At 42.3% G+C, this 18,618-nt stretch overlaps 1 protein-coding gene and 1 non-coding gene across 5 annotated transcripts in view; both read left to right on the top strand.

Annotated features, from left to right (window-relative positions):
- wdr59 (WD repeat domain 59) overlaps positions 1-18,618 on the top strand; it is a 115,369-nt gene that overhangs the window by 67,233 nt on the left and 29,518 nt on the right. For 2 of the 4 annotated variants that reach the window (XM_068049673.1, XM_068049675.1), the window contains exons 19-21: positions 2,917-2,973; positions 8,759-8,892; positions 12,603-12,684. In XM_068049673.1, coding sequence (XP_067905774.1) covers positions 2,917-2,973; positions 8,759-8,892; positions 12,603-12,684 — 273 coding nt within the window. Of the gene's footprint in view, positions 1-2,916; positions 2,974-8,758; positions 8,893-12,573; positions 12,685-18,618 lie in introns of those variants that run through there. The other 2 variants (XM_068049676.1, XM_068049674.1) reach the window with 2 other exon arrangements.
- trnai-aau (transfer RNA isoleucine (anticodon AAU)) lies at positions 5,042-5,115 on the top strand. Its single transcript has one exon. It is a non-coding gene; the product is annotated as a tRNA-Ile (tRNA).

Genomic DNA, 18,618 nt, shown 5'->3' on the forward strand with positions numbered 1-18,618 from the left:
AAACTAGAAATTCTATGTTTGATTTCCCTTGTCTGTTTAATATCGCATCAGGGTCAACTTTAGATCTCTTTATTTCTCTTGCAGAATTGTTTTTTTCTGTTTGGCTAGTGTCAACAATGCTTGCATTAACTTAGCTCATGTATACGTCAGGTCCTGACCCAATGTTGTATCTTTGATGTGACAACAGATAAAAACCCGTTTGGGGGGAGGGATGGTGGGGCATATATGGCATGGTGGTTGCAGCCCCTTGTCCCCTGCAGTGCAGTTTAGAGACCTCTCTCCCCACATGGCATTTACTCTACTGCCACACATGTTGAGCGTTTATATTGTGTGAACAGGGTTGTCATCTCTCTCAGATCTCCAGCACTTCGATGGTAGTGGGGATGCTTTGGTTTACAGCCCTCCTCCCTTTGCCCTTCTTTCTTTGCTTGTGTGTATGCAGGATGACACCCCCAAGTGCCATATTTTTCAGAGTAACTGCTTGGATTCTGGTTAGCTGGGAATTTACAAATCTGACATTGGTGAGCAACTGAGAAAATTATTTTTAGAGTGTGACTGCGTATGATCGCAGTACCAGCTGTGGATGCTGTACTAGAGGCAGCTACAGTATAACATTGAGGAACTGCAGAATGCTGAGGTTTTCCACAAGTGAGGAAGTGTTGTGTTTGGAAATACAGAAGTTATTGATGAGTTAGTTGTCGCATTGAGAGTCATGAGCTGCTCTCTCTGCTCAGCATTCTTTTTATTATCAGAATTAGAAATATGAAGATGGTTGATTCTGGTTTTAATTGACCAAAGCAGTTGTGATGCTTCAGGATGCTGCTGTGAGATGAGAACTTTAGGGAGACAGCCTGTAGAATATTCAGGAAATTATTGTGTCTTACAGGGTATAAAGAATCTCCAGCATCCTATGAATCATAGAAATTTACAGCTCAGGAGCCCAATTGGCTCATCGTGTCTTCACTGGCCGACAAGTAGACGTCCAGCCTGATCTCACTTTCCAGCTCTTGGTCTGTTGCTTTGTAGGTTACGGCACTTGAAGTGCATGTCCAAGCACTTTTTAAATGTTCTGAGGGTTTCTGCCTCTTCAGGCAGTGAGTTCCAGATCCCACCACCATCTGGGTAAATAAATTTTCCTTTGAATCCCTTTGGAAACCTCCTACCTCTTACCCTAAATCTATGCCTGCTGGTTATGGATCCCTCAAACAAGAGGAATAGGGCATTCCTATCCACTCTATGTAGACCCCTCATAATTTTATACACTTCAATTTGGTTTCCTCTCAGCCTCCTCTGTTCCAAAGAAAACAACCCTAGCCTATCCAATCTTTCCTCAGAACTAAAATTCTCCAGTCCAGGCAACATCTTCGTATATCTGCTCTGTACCCTCTCTCAGGCAATCATATATTTCCTGTAGTGCAGTGACCAGAACTGCATGCAGTTGTGGCCTCACTAGTGTTTTATACAGTTCCAGCATAACCTCCCTACTCTTAGGTTGTATGCCTCAGCTGATAAAGGAAAATATCTCGTATGCCTTCTTGACCACTTTTATCTACCTGTCCAGCCACCTTCAGGGATCTGTGGACTTGCACACCAAGGTCCCTCTGTTCCTCTGCACTTCTCCGTATTCTCCCATTTATTGTGTATTCCCTTGCCCGGTTTGCCTTACCCAAATGCATTACCTCACACTTCTCCAGACTGAACTCTGTTTGCCTCTGTTCCACCCACCTGACTAGTCCATTGATATCTTCCTGCAGTCTACAGCTTCTTTTCATTATCAACCACATGGTCAATTTTTGTATCATCTGCAAACTTCTTAATTGTACATTCAAGTCCAAATCATTGATATATACCACTAAATCAAGGGACTTAGTACTGAGCCCTACAGAACCCCAGTGGAAACAGCCTTCCAGTCACAAAACACCCATCAACCCTTACCCTTTGCTTCCTGCCTCTGAGCCAATTTTGGATCCAACTTGCCACTTTGACTTGGATCCCATGGGCTTTTACTTTTCTGACCAGTCTGCCATGTGAGACCTTATCAAAAGCCTTGCTAAATCCATATTCACTATCAAATGCACTACACTCATGAACCCTCCTTGTTAACCTCCTTAGAAATTTCAACCATGTTAGTCATGCAAGCCTTTCCTTAGCAAATCCGTGCTGACAGACTTTGATTAATCCGTATCTTTCAAAATGAAGATTTATCCTGTCCCTCAGAATTTCTTTCCAACAATTTAGCTGACTGGCCTGTAATTACTCGGTCTATCCCTTTCTCCCTTTTTAAACAGTGGTACAACGTTTGCTGTCCTCTGGTACCACATGTGTAGCCAGAGAGGATTGCTGAAAGAGGAGACAGCACTAATTAAAATAACAGGCCCAACAGTGCATGAAGGGTGAGTGAGGGAGATGCAGTGTGTGAAGGAGAGGTGATATGAGAATCAATTGAGGGAGCTAAGGTACACGAGGGGCGAGTGAGGGAGGTGCAGTGTGTGGGGCTGAAATATTTGGCATGTTGTTCGTTAATATATTTTGCACAAAATTGCAGAAATCCCTTTTGTGTTCAGTGGTCTCTTGGAATATTTTACTGGTGGTTGGGAATAGGCTGCATCTGCCTGGAGATGGGAGAGAGGCTTCAAATTTAAAAAAAAAAATAATTGACTGACAAACCTGTCTCCATGTTTGTCTCCAGTTTCTATCTGTGATTACATACAGCTTGGGTCTTGACCCTGTCCGTAGAGTAGATGTTGAAATATAGAGTACTTTTCAGCCAGCTTCTTACTGAGTGTCTGTGAATGAGGTTTATCTTTTCTGTGCGTGTTATTTTAATTTGAATCTTTGTGTGCTTTTTTTCTGTTGTGATTTGATTTATTTTTATTTTCTTGGTATTTCTTTTTTTGGTGTTGTTCATACTTGCAGATGTCTCCTCTCTCCACCCGGCGACGCTGGTCCATTCAAGCCATTAATGAGTTCCCGGTACTGTGCACATTACCATCCTGCATTGGTGCCCTTGTGTCTCTGGGATGGCCAGACGCCCTTAATCAGTGACAATCCCTTAACTACCAGTCAGCTCCATTAACATATGGACTTTCTTTGACTTTTTTGTCCAATCTTCGAAAGGGGTGCAGGTCCATGAGCATGAGCAACCCCCCCAGGGCCCCTTCCTCATTAATGAACCCAGATAGTGACAGTCAGTTGAATATTCTGTCATAAGGGACGCCACAGCTGGGCCCGCTCCTGTCCTCACTGGACACCCACAATTTTGAGTTACTTGCCAGTTGAGTCACTGGCCTTTGGGTAGAAACCCTGGATGGGATTTTCTTCTTTTCTCTTCTCTAGCCCAAGGCTCGCTGAGGACAATTTCAGCAGCTCATCTTCTACCCAAGTTAAAATCACCTAATTCAGTTCAGTCAGAAATTCCTAGTCTCTGTGAATTAGCATCTGTTGTCTTGATCAGTCCGAGATGAGGTGCAGCTGGCCATCCCATATCTCTTGGGCAGTTCAAAGCAGTCCCTGCTGTCCACGCTAATGTTTTATGCAATTTTAATTTCACCTAGCTGGTTACTAATGGCTAAGTAACTGCATGATGCGCATGCTACTGACTTGGAGCTGGGCTTTTAGTATTTGTGCAGCTTTCTAAGAATGTGCTGTTCCATTCACAGATTACAGGAGCATTTCTGTGCCGTGTTAATCCAGGTGATCAGGTTACTTCATGTGCCTCAGTAAGCAGATGAGTTTGGCTTCAAAGGCATCCCATCATTCTTTATGCTTGTGTGTGTGTGAAAGCTCTTGTGAGCCTTGCACATGTATTCCAATGGAATTTAAACAGTGACTAAAATGCCAACCATTGGTTTACATGCAGAAGCTGGCATGATCAGTGTGTCATTCACTGCACACGGAAAATGGCCCTCTTTCTGCTTAACAGATCACTGGAGAAAATGTGCTTGATTGAGGATTGCTGGACAAATGGGTGGTGGCTGTCTGGATACCTGTGTTGAGCAGACTGTTTTAGATGTCAGTTTGTGTATCTGCTGGACGCTGCCAGGATGCTTTCTTAAGTCAGGCAGTATAATTTATGTGCTGGTGGTGGCATGTTTTCTCTGTTGCATGTAGCATCAATGTGTTAGGATGGGAGCCATTGGCAGATCAGTAAAGTTTCTGGACTTTCAGACCTGAAAAGGGCTTTACACCCTGTCTGGTAACTTTGTCAAATCTGTGTTAACACTTTGCTGGAATCCTGTTAATCTTCACACCTGTGTAGATACTGACTTCTTTTCTCTCCAGATTGGCAGTCTCTAGAGTTCTCAAATTGGTTTGTAAGGCTTGTTCTCACAGGTGCTGCCCCTTTGACCAGGCGACATGAAATAAAGTTGCTATGAATCAACTTGGACTGATAGTAGTGATTTTGTAAAATTATCATACAGTATAGCCCTGAACACGATGTGATACACATTTTGTTGTCTTCCTTACACAGAACTTATTCCATGCACGTGAGATAACTCCCCAACCAACACTACTTTCTCAAAAGCGGCCAGCTTTTTAAACTAGCACAGCTGCACAGTCACTCCCACTGACAGCCTGTTGTAACCGTGGTGATTTCCTCACTAACTGCATTCCAGAGCATCATCAGTACAAAGCAAACTTGGTGGCATAATTGGTGGGATAATTGATTAAAAGAGAAAGAGAAAATTTATATAGCACTTTTCACGACCACCAGACATCTCAAAGTGCTTTACAGCCAATGAAGTTGTTTTGAAGTGTAATCACTGTTGTAATGTAGGAAACATGGTAACCAATTTACACACAGCAAGCCCCCACAAACAGCAATGTGATAATGAGCAGATAATCTGTTTTTGTGATGTTGATTGAGGGATAAATATTGATCAGAACATGGGGAATAACTCTCTTGCTCTTCTTTGAAATAGTGCCATGGGATCTTTTGTGTCCATTTAAGAGGGCAGACAGAGCCTTGGTTTAATGTCTCATTCAAGAGATGGCATCTCCGACAATGCAGCAGTCCTTCAGTACTGCACTGGAATGTCGAGGCCTGTTAGCGCAGTTGGTTAGAGTGTGGTGTTAATGACGCCAAGGTCGTGGGTTCCATCCCCAAACAGGCCAATGCTTTGACTCGAGGTGTTGTAAGTGCTTCATTTGGATTCATGATGCTGTTGTGTTGTCATTACACTTATAATCCACAGGCCATGGCTCACACCCAGGGTTCGAATCCCACCATGGCAGCAGCTGGTGCATTTAAAAATAAGGAGTTGCCCATTTAAGACAGAGATGAGGAGAAATTTTTCCTCTCCAAGGGTCATGAGTCTTTGGAATTCTCTTCCTCAAAAGGCGGTGGATCTTGAAAAGAATATATACAGATTGGAAAGGGTATAGAGAAGAACAGCATGACTGCGGTGAAGTATGAGGAGAGATCGGAGAACATTAAGCTTTACAATCTTGTCCACAATAATGACCAGATAATCTGTTTTTTTTTTAAAGTGACATTGGGTGAGGGATAAATACTGGCCAGGAAACCAGGGAGCACTTCCCTGCTCTTCATTGAATAATGCTATGGATTCTGAAGGGGCATACAAGACCTTGGTTTAACTTCTCATCCAAAAGTCAACGCAGCACTCCCTATGATTGGAGAGTGATGATGGGAGATTGATCAATTTCAGTGGTCTGAATGGGCCTTTTCTTCGGCTTCTTGCTTCTGATAGAGAGGTTGTGTGTTTAAGTCCCACTCCAAAGACTTAAGCATAAAGTCTAGTCTGGCACTTTATTCCAGTGCTGAGGGAGTGCTGCATTGACTTTTGGATGAGAAATTAAACCAAGGTCTTGTCTGCCTCTTCAGATGGGCATAAAAGAATCCATGGCACTATTCGATGAAGAGCAGGCAAGTTCTCCCCAGTTTCCTGGCCAGTATTTATCCCTCAACCAATGTCACTTTTTGAAAAAAACAGATTATCAGGTCATTATCTCTACAGTGCAACAGTTCAGAAGTACTTCATTGACTCTAAAGCATTTTAGGACATCCTGAGGTTGTGAAAGGCACTATATAAATGCAAGTTTTTTTCCTATATATCCTTGTATTAAGAAACTTCTATACTAATCAACACCCCTTTTACATAAACGTGACCTAAATAAAGTACAACCAGTTAATTTCCCCCAAAGTTCTCTTCTAATGAATCAACTCAACATCATTCACATATCTGCATTCCTCATTCTAATATTCAGCACACACTCCATCAATGTGTCCTTTTTTAACAACCAATACACACACGCAGATGCACACAATCCCTGAATTCTGTAAAAAACCAATTCGCTGATGTGCACGCACAATCCCTGCATCATCTTCCTGAAGAACACATACTCTTATTCCTCTTTTGTTTTCCTAGTAACCAAACATACACTGCGTTCTTGCATCCTTCTCATAATCATATGTACACACATTCCATCCCTCCATCCTCTTCCTAATTGCTATTGTACACGCTATCCCTAGCCCTCCTCTTTGCAACCAGTGTACATACTTCATCCCTGCATAATCATCCTAAAAAAAAAACACACTACAGACACACTCCATCCTCTTCCTAGCAGCCAGCACAGTAAGTTGCATTTATATAGTGCTTTTAATATAGAGACTGTCCCATGTAGTTTCACAGAAAACTATAAGTAAAATGGCAAACAAGCCAAGGAAGGAGAGGCTAGGCAACTAATTAAAGGCTTGAAGAGATTAATTCTTGCAAAGTTTTATAAGGAGGAGTGGAAGTTGGAAAGGCTGAAAGTTTTAAGGAGGGAATTACAGAAATAGGACCTAGGCAGATGAAGATTCTACGAGCTGTGATGGGGTGAAAGGTAGAGAATGCACATGAGGCCAGTGTTAAAGGAGCAAAAGAGTTTGGGGCCATTATATAGGTTTGGAGAAGATTGTAGAGATGGGATCAGGTGAGGCCATGAGTTGTTTCAAGACTTGGATGAAGATTTTAAATTTGAGACGCTGGAGATAGGAAAGCACTGTCCCAGTGAAGGCATTGGGTGATTGGGAATCCATGTGGCACAGGATGTGTGCACGAGTTGGAATTTTTAGAGGAAGGGAGGCCAACAAGTACATTGTTAGAATGTTTGCGTCTGGAGGTGACAAAGGTACGTATTAGGGATTCAGTGGTAAAAGAGCAGAGATGGGGGTGGAGGAAAGCAATGTTGCAGAGGTGGAAGTAAGTGGTCTTTGTAGTAAGGAGGATATGGGCTCTGAAACGAAGCTCAAGGTCATCAGGAGATCAAGATTGCAAACTGGGGTTGAGTCTAAGACAGTAGCTAGGAGAGGGAAGGGTGTGGAATATTTTTTTGCAAACGTTAAAGATAATGGTTTCTTCCTGATGTTGCACTGAAGGAAATTGTGATTTATCCGAGTTTGGATGTCAGACAAGCATAATGACAGTTATGGAAAGTGGTGGAAAGATAGACCTGGGTGACACTGGCATAGTGTTAAAGCTGTCCTAGTTATTGAATATTTTATCACCCTCTGGCAACATCTAGGTGAGGAAGAGGAGGGGTTGCAGGGTTAGATGCTTTGGGATGCAAGATGGCTGAGGAGAGGTGTTGGAAGGGGGCTGACATGATCAACATGTCAGATGCTGCAGAAGGTTGAGGAGGAAAAAATTGCCACAGTTAGTGACATACAATATCTTTCATACACAGCCACACACTGTACCCTGCATTCTCTTTCTACTAACCAGTGCACACACTCCTTCACTTCACCCTACTTATAACCAGTATACATATCTCATCTGTGCATCCTCTTCCTGATGCACGCAGACTGATCAAACAGCAACTAATACAAGAATCATGGTGACTCGCCATATATGCTGCTTTACATTGTACAACCACCATAGTGGAGTAAAATTCCACTTGTAACCTTCAAGTTCTTGGCTTTTAATGGTAACACTACACAAAGCCATACATGTCTATTCCACATGTGGAGATCAGGATTTCATTTGTGTAATGAGCTTCATGCTGGATTTGTTTCCTTTGCAGTGTCTTCCATTACTTATCTGTTATTTCAGTTTGAATGCTATTGGATTGGATCACTGGGTGAGAGGTTAATCGCTCCATACCTGGTTTAAATAACTACAAACACTATACCAATATTAAGCTGTTAACTGGATTTTGTGCTTCTACGATTTTCCTTGCCTTAATCACAAAGCAGGACGCTCAAATGAGTCTAGTTTGGTTTGCCATTGATCAGTTTGGACTGTTGACTTTAGGTCAACACTATCAACAACAAAATCTTTCTTTCTGGCTGGCAGTCTGTGAGCTTCTTTAGGTCTGCCAGGTGCATAGACACTTCTGCATTTGTCCTGATAATTATGGTATAATGAACCATTTAGTCCGTGGACTCTCCAGTGTTTAGTCTGCAGCTTTGGATGCTGCAAATTCTAAGAAAATCTTTTGTGAGCACAGTAATGATTTCATTTAGGTCAATTGTAGGATTTCCCCATAAGTGTAAACCCTGTTCAAGATGTCAATTTAGATTAATAAGGAATCCACAAAATAAAATGCAGTTATATACGATTTTAATTAAATTAGAGCAAAATATCTTTGCCCCCCCCCCCCCAAACTAGGGTCAAGAGAGTTCTTTAATTTTGATAATTTTGCTTTAATTTGTGATAATTTTTCTTGAGTTAGATCCACTAAGATAAAGACGCACACTCTTCCCCCGACAGAACTGACAGAGCAACAGAAACTAAAAAGCTTTTCCTGTTCACAGAAATCACGTCGATGGAAGGGAAAGCGAGAAGGGACCGACTCAAATAACCGACCAATCAAAGCTGCAGGAAAAGTTATCATCCAGGACATCTCCTGTCTCCTTCCTGTACATAAGTCACTGGGTGAATTGTACATGTAAGTGTCTGAAGCACATTTGCCATTGCATTGAACTGTAAATGGTGATGTGCAACTTAATAGCTCTTTAAATCTCTCCTCCCTGAGGCCTAGAGTGTAACAATGGTGAGGTTATGCTACAATTATATAAAACACTATTTAGACCTCAGCTAGAGTACTGTGTACCGTTCTGGCCACTGCATTACAGGAAGGATATGATCCCACTATAGAGGGTGCAGAAGAGATTTACAAGGATGTTGCCAGGAATTAAGAACTTTAGCTATGAAGAAAGATTGGATAGGCTAGGTTTGTTTTCTTTGGACAGAGGAGGATGAGAGAAGCTTTACTGAAGTGTATAAAATTATGAGGGCCTAGATGGAATGGATAGGAAGGACCTATTTCTGTTAGCAGAGAAGTCAATAACCAGGGGCACAGATTTAAAGTAATTATAGAGATAGAGATACAGCACTGAGACAGTTCCTTCAGCCCACCGAGTCTGTGCTGACCATCAACCACCCATTTATATTAATCCTACGTTAATCCCATATTCCCTACCTTCCCGCAATTCTCCTACCACCTACCTATATTAGGGGCAATTTACAATGGCCAATTTACCTATCAACCTGCAAGTCTTTGGCTGTGGGAGGAAACCGGAGCACCCGGCGGAAACCCATGCAGTCACAGGGAGAACTTGCAAACTCTGCACAGGCAGTACCCAGAAGTTAACCCGGGTCGCTGGAGCTGTGAGGCTGCGGTGCTAACCACTGTGCTGCCCATTTTTTTTTGGTTTCTGCAACAAGAAAACACAGTTACCCACTGTGGTGGAAGGATAAAGGGAGTTGAGAAATATTTCACCCAGAGGGTGATGAGGGGTCTTGGACTTACTGCCTGAAAGGGTGGTAGAGGCAGAAACCCACATCGCATTTAAAAAATACATGAGTATGCACTTGAGGTGCTGTAACCAACAGGACTATGGACCAAGAGCTGGAAGGTCAGATTAGACTGGATTGCTCTTTTACAGCCAGTACGCACAAGATGGGTCAAATGGCAGCCTTCCACGCTGTAAATCTTTGTGTTTCTATTTTAACACAGAGAATGAATGACACACAATTTTAGGCTCACCACCACCTTCCTAAGGACAATAAGGGATGTGCAATAAATGCTGGCCTTGCTAGCAACACCTATATCCTGAGAATGAATTAAAAGAAGACAGTTGTACAATTCAGATTGTGTACTGCATTTCTCCTGTCATGCTCACGCAAGGAACAGTGATGAAATATGTAATGAACTGGAGGAATTGTGAGATAAAAGTAAACTGTTGAACTAAGCGGCAAGAAAATGGACACTTTGCTACCTGGCAACATGGAGGGAGAGGTCAGGTGATCCCCTCCTGTACTGTCAATCAAAGTGTTTGTCTGTTGAAGACGGGACCGTTATTAACACCTGGAATTGCCTTGAGGAGGCACACTGATATGTTATGACTCCTATGCTAATGACTCCTATCATCAAAGATTGGGTTAGCAAAGGTTATTTGCAGACAGACTAACTCCAAAGCCAAGGCCAAAGTAATAGGTGTGAAATTACAGATACTTATCAAAATGGACCACATTCAGATGCCATTATATAACAATGGTCCCCACATCCTGGGATGTGGCATGAACAACTCAGGGGAGAGTGTCTTGAGTTGCCTGACTAAAAACAAAATCTGATAAGTTTTTACTTTAGAAGAAGTAACTGCTGTGGGGGAGAGAGATAGAAAACCATTCAAGTCAAAGAAGCTGTGAGATCGATCCAGCTAAGCAATAAGCCCAGCCAGCACCATCTTTATAAATTACTGAGGCAGAGAGATTGCAAGGTGATATTGAAAACTCCCCATCTGAGAAATTGAACCAGGACTTCCACCACCAACTTTGGACTGAGTTTTAACCAAAGGAATCTGCGACACTTCATCAATTCCAAAACAAGGAACATTCAGGCCTGCAATGCTGTTTAAAAAATCCTTCCGAAAATCCAGAAAGTTTCAAAGTGAACTCCCTTTACAGCAATCGAACTCTAATTGCATGCTACCTTCTACTGTCTCTCTTTTGTGTGTGGCAATGTGTGTGAATGCGAGAGTGGGTGAGGTTGCGAACATTTTTAGGTATTGTTTTAGTAAATACTTATCTTTCCCTTAAAACCTATGAGATAACCTGTCGTTGGTCTATGTATTGACCCTTAAACACTCTGGGACTAAAAAGATATTTTTAAAACACTATCTGCGGTCAGTTGAGAGGTGAAAAATGGAAGCCACACCATTTTCCACCTGTTCCATAACTCTCCCTATGTGAGAGATGCAGTATTTTTCTTCATATTTTTCTTCAATGGCCAAATTATCTCCCCTCCACAGCAGCTCATACTAGTGTGTGATTTCACGGGTGATGGCAGCACCCTGGCATATGTTTGCCTCCATGGGGGTACTAATTTCCAGAGCCAACAAATATCATGCATTTATAGGGGTAGAGGCAGGTGGTGGTGTCACGAGATAGCTATCATCAGCAGCAGATAACCCACTGTTTTCCTCACTTGGATTGCAAACATCACTTGCTTTGATTGGCCTCGGTCCAAGGGTCATTAAAAGCTGTTTTCTTGCCAATTTAAAAACTCTAGGTTTTATTTTCAGGGTGTTTTTCAACATCCGCTTTAGCTTCAAAAACTCAAAAAATATCAAGACAAGAAGAATTAGACTGCAAAAACCTAGGGAACTTTGAAGAAATTTTTTTTTGGAAAGTGTAGAAAACTAGCAAGAACTAAAAACAAAAAGACATGGTTAAGATGATGACAACCCACGTTTTTACAGTCCATAGGTAAGCTACCCACCAAGCACACAACAATGCTTCAAGCAGCATGTCTACGCTAAAGAGTAGTTAAGATGAGGTAGTGCAACAAAATTATTAACGAACTACCAATTTCTCAATTCTGTAATGGTTTTTAAACCTTTTATAGCTATACATTTGAGATTTTGACAATTGAACACCCAAAGGCATTTAATCTTCCTTATGGGTCTCTATAACATGAGACATCATTGCTACCACTTGGCCTTTGATATCAGTTTATACTTTATGAATTGAAAGGACTTTACACCACATTATTCAAAAACTTACTGATCAGTCCAGCAAAACACAACAGATTTGATCAGTCTACTAGAGTGTTTTGAGGGTGCAACTAGCAGGGCAGATCAGGGGGAAACCAGTGGATGTTAGTATATTTGGATTCTGAGAAGGCATTCGATAAGGTGCCACACAGGAGTTTGTTACTCAAGATTAGAGCTCATGGGACTTGGGGATGGGGAATAATATATTAGCATGGATTGAGGATTGGTTAACAGACAGGAAACAGAGTAGGAATAGACAGGTCATTTTTGGGATGGCAGGGTGTAACTGGTGGAGCGTTGCAAAGATTGGCTCTCAGCTGAAAATGGTTGGGCTGAGGGCATTTCCCTGAGGATCTCTTAGTCATGTTCTCTGTGGTGATTGGCCTCTGATAATCACTACCATCTTACTCGTGTCAGGTATGACTGCAGCCACTGAAGAGTTTTCCTTTTGACCACCGTGATAATAATTGCAAGATTTTCAGCATAGCGAACAGGTTTTTATGATCCTAACAGTTGGTGCTGTAGGCAGGTATGATGTAGAAAAATTGAGGACTGTGCTCTTTGTTTCCCAGACGTCAGCTTCTCTCCTTCACCTTTGCAGACTGAATGTGAATGATATCCAGGATACTTGTCAGAAGAATGCTGCAGCAGCTCTGTCAGTTGGACGACGAGACCTTGTACAGGTACGGATCTTGTTCAATTATTCTATCTATAAAGACTATAAGGAAGTTGAGGGGGGTGGGTGTGAATTCTGATTGAAGATCAGTAGCACTGGCCCTATGTCGCTGGTTATGAGATTGGGTAGAGCTCTCTGGGTGTATTTGACTTTTGGGTAGGTTCCAATCATCTCATGGAACTACATAAAATATATAGCACAGAAACGGGTCATTTGACCGAACCAGTCCATATCGACATTTATGCTCCACACAAGTCTTTTCCCATCCTTCCTCATCTAACACTATCAGCAGAACCCTCTATTTCCTCTCCCTCATCTGCTTATCTAGCTTCCCCTTAAATACATCTGTTATTCGCCTCAACCACTCCCTGTGGTAGCAATTTCCACCACTCTCCCAAATTCCCTATTTTATTTTTGTGACTATCTTGTATTGATGGTTTCTAGTTTTGCTCTTCCCCACAAGTAGAAACGTGCTCTCTGTGTCTACTCTGTCAAAATCTTTCATAATTTTAGTCCTCTATTAGGTCACCCCTCAGGTTTCTCTTAAGAGAAAAGAGATCCAGCCTGTTCATCCTTCCCTGATTTGTTTAACTTCCCAGTTCTGATATCATCCTTGTAAAACTATTCTGCACCTCTGTATCCTTTCTATAATACGGTAACTAGAAGTGTACGCAGTATTCCGAGTGGCCTAACCAAGGGTCAATAAAGGTTTAGCATAACCTCTTGATTTCTCAATTCTGTTTATTTCTCTAGAAATAAGTCTTAGTGCTTGTTTTACTTTTTTCTAATGGCCTTATTAACCTGCATGGTTACTTTTAGTGACTTGTGTATTTGTACTCCCAGACCCTCTTACTCTTCTATCTCATTTACATTCTTATTTTCCAAGTAATATGTGACCTCCTTATTTTTCTTAAAATGCAATATTTTAAAATTCATTTGCTAATCATATGGCCATTTTTCAAGTTTACTAATCTCTTCATGTAGTTTGTTGCAGTCCTCCTCAGTATTGACTACCACCTCTCTTTCCACGCCCCCCCCCCCCCCCCCCCCCCCCCTGCCCCAGAAGAAATTTGCTATCATCTGCAATTTTAGAAATTGTGTTTTTGGTTCCAAAGTCAACGTTAATATAAATTGTGAACAACAATGCACCCAGCACTGATCTTTGTGGGACCCCATTTCCCACCTACTATCACTCTGAATAGCTTACCCTATATCCCTACTCTCTGGAAGTCATCTGGCTTTCCATTTTGCTACTTCTCCCCTGATTCCACATGTTCTAATCTTATTGATTAGTCTTTTATGTGGGTACCTTTTCAAAGGCCTTTTGGAAATCTAGATATATGGCATCTGCTGTACTATCCTTGTCTTCTATCTCTTCGAATAATTCAGTTAGGTAGATCAAGCAAGACCGTCCCTTGGTTTCCAGATGTTTTTCTATTTTTTTTTAGAGATACAGCACTGAAACAGGCCCTTCGGCCCACCGAGTCTGTGCCGACCATCAACCACCTTGTTATTTTCTCCTTTATTATGGATTCCATTATTTTCCTAACACCAATGCTGAGCTGACAGGTCTCTAGTTCCCCGAACATGTTTGATTTTCCTTCTTAAATATAGGTATAATGTTAGCTATTTGCAGGTGCTCTGGCACCACATCTCTTTCTACTTATCTATTTAATATGTGTAATAGTGACTCTACTATATCATATCTAGATTCTTTTAAAATGCAGGGATGCAATATGTCTGGATCAGGGGTTTTATCCTCTTTAAGTTTGATTAGTTAATATTTCTCCTTTTTATTTTAAATGCAGTCAATCATTTCTAAACTTGTCTTCCAATGTCATGTCCACCTGATCTGTCTCCCTGGTAAATACAAAGTCATTTATTATTTTTATTATTTTTACCATGTTGCATCACTGACTGACTGATTTTATCCTGTCTGTCCCTTTTTTGGCCTTTTCCCATCCAGATTTTCCTTTTTTTTTTATTGATGTGCTTGTAAAATATTTTACTGTTTTGTTTTATGTTCTTTGATTTAATTTCGGAATTCCTCTTTGCCTTCCTATTGTTTTTTTAACTTCTCTAGTAATCTCTTCATATTCACCCTTATCATGCTCTCCCCTGCTATCCATTTACTTATTTGCCTAGCCTCAATTTTCACTTGTGTTTTTATACATCCATGGTGCCTCATTATTGTTTAGTTTGTTTTTTATTTTTTATTGGAACATATTTTTCTTGGACTCTGTGTTGAATATTGTTTTAAATGGTGAGGGATCAAGTGAGGGAAGATGTGATAATTTAAAGAGAGAGGAGAGGCAAGTGAGCAAGATAGCAATAAGGGTAATGATAATCAGGGTATGGCTGGAAGGAACAGAGAGTACAAACTTAATAGTGCGCCAGCTGATAAGGCGAGAGGTTTTGAACCAGGGTTGTACAACATACGGCCCACCAAAGGTTTTCATCCGGCCCGTGGGATGCAAACTATACCCGGGGCTGTTCTTCATCCTCCCCAGGGCTCTGTGACTGGAGATGGAAAATTTCCCATTTTCATCTTCTTGCAGAGTGGCCCTTTTAAAAGCATCGTGCTGTCAGTTTCACAGCTCACTGCTGAAGCAGGAACGTGCTTCCCAACTTTGACAGATTCGGGGTTTCCCGAAGGTTTTTAAAAAGCCGGCTGGAAGCAGGATCCTGCTTTAGCAGCTGAGCAAACTGACCGAGCTCAAAGCTGCTGTGCTGAGTGCTCCCGCTCTGTACAACTGTCAGAAAGAGAGAGAGAGGGTGGAAACAAAGAGAGAGAGGGGAATGGAGAGGGCGGGGGGGGGGGGGGTGGCAGAGAGCGGAGACGAGGGGAAAGAGAGCGGGAGACGAGGGGAAAAGAGAGCGGGAGACGAGGGGAAAAGAGAGCGGGAGACGAGGGGAAAAGAGAGCGGGAGACGAGGGGAAAAGAGAGCGGGAGACGAGGGGAAAAGAGGGAGGGGAGACGAGGGGAAAAGAGGGAGGGGAGACGAAGGGGAGACGAGGGAGGGGAGACGAGGGAGGGGAGACGAGGGAGGGGAGACGAGGGAGGGGAGACGAGGGAAAAGAGGGAAAGCGGAGGGAGGGGAGAGGAGAGGAGTGGGGAAAGCGGAGGGAGGGAGAGGAGAGGAGGGGGAAAGCGGAGGGAGGGAGAGGAGAGGAGGGGGGGAAGCGGGAGGGTGGGAGAGGAGAGGAGGGGGGAAGCGGAGAGAGAGGGTGGGAGAGGAGGGGGGAAGCGGAGAGAGAGGGTGGGAGAGTGAGGGGGGAAGCGGGAGGGAGAGGGAGATGAGAGGAGGGGGGAAGCGGAGGGAGGGAGAGGGAGAAGAGAGAGGGGGGATGCGGAGGGAGGGAGAAGGAGAAGAGAGGAGGGGAGAAGCGGAGGGAGAGTGTGGGGGCGGGAAACAGCGAGAGAGAGAGAGAGATGGAGAAACAGAGTGGGGGACAGAGAGAGGGGAACAGAGACAGTTGGGGAAACAGAGCGAGAGAGAGGGAGGGGAACAACAGAGAGGGAGGGAGAACAGAGTGAGAGAGAGAGAGAGAGGGGGCAACATAGAGAGAGGGAGAGAGAGAGAGATGTGGGGGGGAACCGAGAGAGAGAAGTGGGGAGAAAGGGAGAGCGGGAGCAGGGTGGGGGGGACGAACACGGACAGAGAGAGAGGGGGATAGAGGCAGTCAGAGAGATCAAGATCTCTCCTGGCAAATGGATACCTATCCAGAATACTCTGCATCGCTACATCAAATGTGCGGGCGGAGACTGACTACTTGTGCAAGCAAAAACAATGCCAGGTGTGTCACTAAATCGTTTTCAAGAAAGTGACGAGAAAGTATAAGCCAATAAATTAGTCTTCCTCATTTAAAGCTTCTTCACAAAAATGCACATTTGTTGTTTATTAGGAAGATAAATTTTTAATGCTTTTATGTTTCAAAATTTGCTCACCACCCCCCCTCCCCCACCCCCCGGACTGAGTAAAAATCGTAATGCGGCCCTCTGCCCAAGCAGTTGGACCACCTTGTTGTGAAATAACAGAGGTGGAGAGGGTTCGGGGTGAAGGGGGATTTAGAAATCCAAAGACAAAGGTCGAGATATCGGAACAGTATAGTGTTGTGGATAATGACGAGCAGAATGGACAGGAAGAGACCGTGTTTAACAAAAATTGTATATTAACAAATAAGGTCATTGCAGGGAATAGAAGTTTTTAAAAAAAAATGAATTGTAGGTTCTTTATCTGAATGCGCAAAGCATCTGCAATAAGATGGATGAACACGTGGCACAAGTAGAGATAAATGATTTAGATCTAATCGCCATTACAGAGATCTGCAAGGTGATCAAGGTTGGGAAATAAATATTCCAGGGTATGCAATATTTCAGAAAGACAAGAAACCAGCAAAGGGCCACCAACAAAGGGGAGGGGTAGCCCTGATAGTGAAGGATGACATAAGGACATTAGTGAGAAAGGATCTGGCCTCAGAAGATCATGAATTAGAATCAGTAGGGGTGGAAATTAGAAATAGCAGGAATCAGAAAACACTGGTGGGAGTAGTTTATAGGCCCCCTAAGAGTAATCGTACCATTGGACAGAGCATTAAATAAGAAATTATTGGAGCTTGTAACAAAGGCAATGTAATAATTGTGGGGGACTTTAATCTTTTTATAGACTGCGACAACAAAATTTGCAAGAGTGGTCCAGAACGAGTTTGTGGAATGTTTTCGCGACAGTTTCTTGGAGCAATATGTTGTGAAACCGACTTGGGATAAAGCTCTCTTAGATCTAGTATTGTGTGATGAAGCAGGGTTAATGAGTAATGGAATAGTAAAATATCCATAGAGTAATAGTGATCATAATACCATTGAATTCCATGTTAAGTTTGCAAATGATAGACTCCAATCACAAACAAGAAGTTACGTAGGGGAGAACTGGCTAAGGTAAATTCGGTAAATAGACTAAATGGTATGGCGGTAAATGAAAATGGGAAACCTTGAACAATTAAAAATGTTCAACAAAAATACATTCCATTGAAAAACAAAACCTCAAGAAGAAAGATCCATCTGCGGCTCACTGAAGAAATTAAGGATAGTATTAGATTAAAAGAAGAGGGTTGCAATATTGTAAAACAAGAGTAGCAAGTCTGAAGATTGGGAGTATTTTTAGAAACCAGCAAAGGGCCACCAACAAGTTGATGATGAAGGAAAAAATAGAATGAGAGTAAACTAGTCAGTAATATAAAATCAGATTGTAAGAGCTTTCATAGTCATACAAAACGGAAGAGAGTAGCTAAAGTAAATATTGGTGCCTTAGAAGCAGGAAAAATGATCATGAGGAATGAGGAAATGGCAGAGACATTGAACAAATATTTTGTGTCTGTCTTCATAGTAGAAGACATAAGTTTCATACCAGAAATAGATGGTAACCTAGGGGCTAAAAAGAATGAGGAAATTAATATTAGCAGAGAAAAAGTGTTAGAGAAACTTAAGGAACTGAAATCTGACATCCCCAGGACCTGCTGGCCGACAGCCTAGGATTCTAAAAGAGATAGCTACAGAGATAGTGGATGTGCTAGCTATGATTTTCCAAAATTCCTTAGATTTGGGAATGGTCCCATCAGATTAGAAGTTGGTAAATGTTACACCGCTTTTCAAGAAAGGAGGGAGAGAGAAAAATGGAAACTACAGGCCATTAGCCAAATATCAGTCATTGGGAAAATGCTGGAATCTATTATTAAGGAAGTCTTAACAATGCACTTAGAAAAGAATAGTATGATTAAACAAGTCAACATGGGTTCTACTAAAGGGAAATCCTGTTTGCCAAATTTATTAAGTTTCTAGTAGGGTAGGTAAATGGGAACCAGTAGATGTAGTATACCTGGATTTCCAAAAGGCATTGGCTAAGATGCCACACAAAAGGTCAATAGGAGAGATAAGGGCTCATGG

The sequence above is a fragment of the Heterodontus francisci genome, chromosome 17 (assembly GCF_036365525.1).
Source record: "Heterodontus francisci isolate sHetFra1 chromosome 17, sHetFra1.hap1, whole genome shotgun sequence".
NCBI lineage: Eukaryota > Metazoa > Chordata > Chondrichthyes > Heterodontiformes > Heterodontidae > Heterodontus > Heterodontus francisci.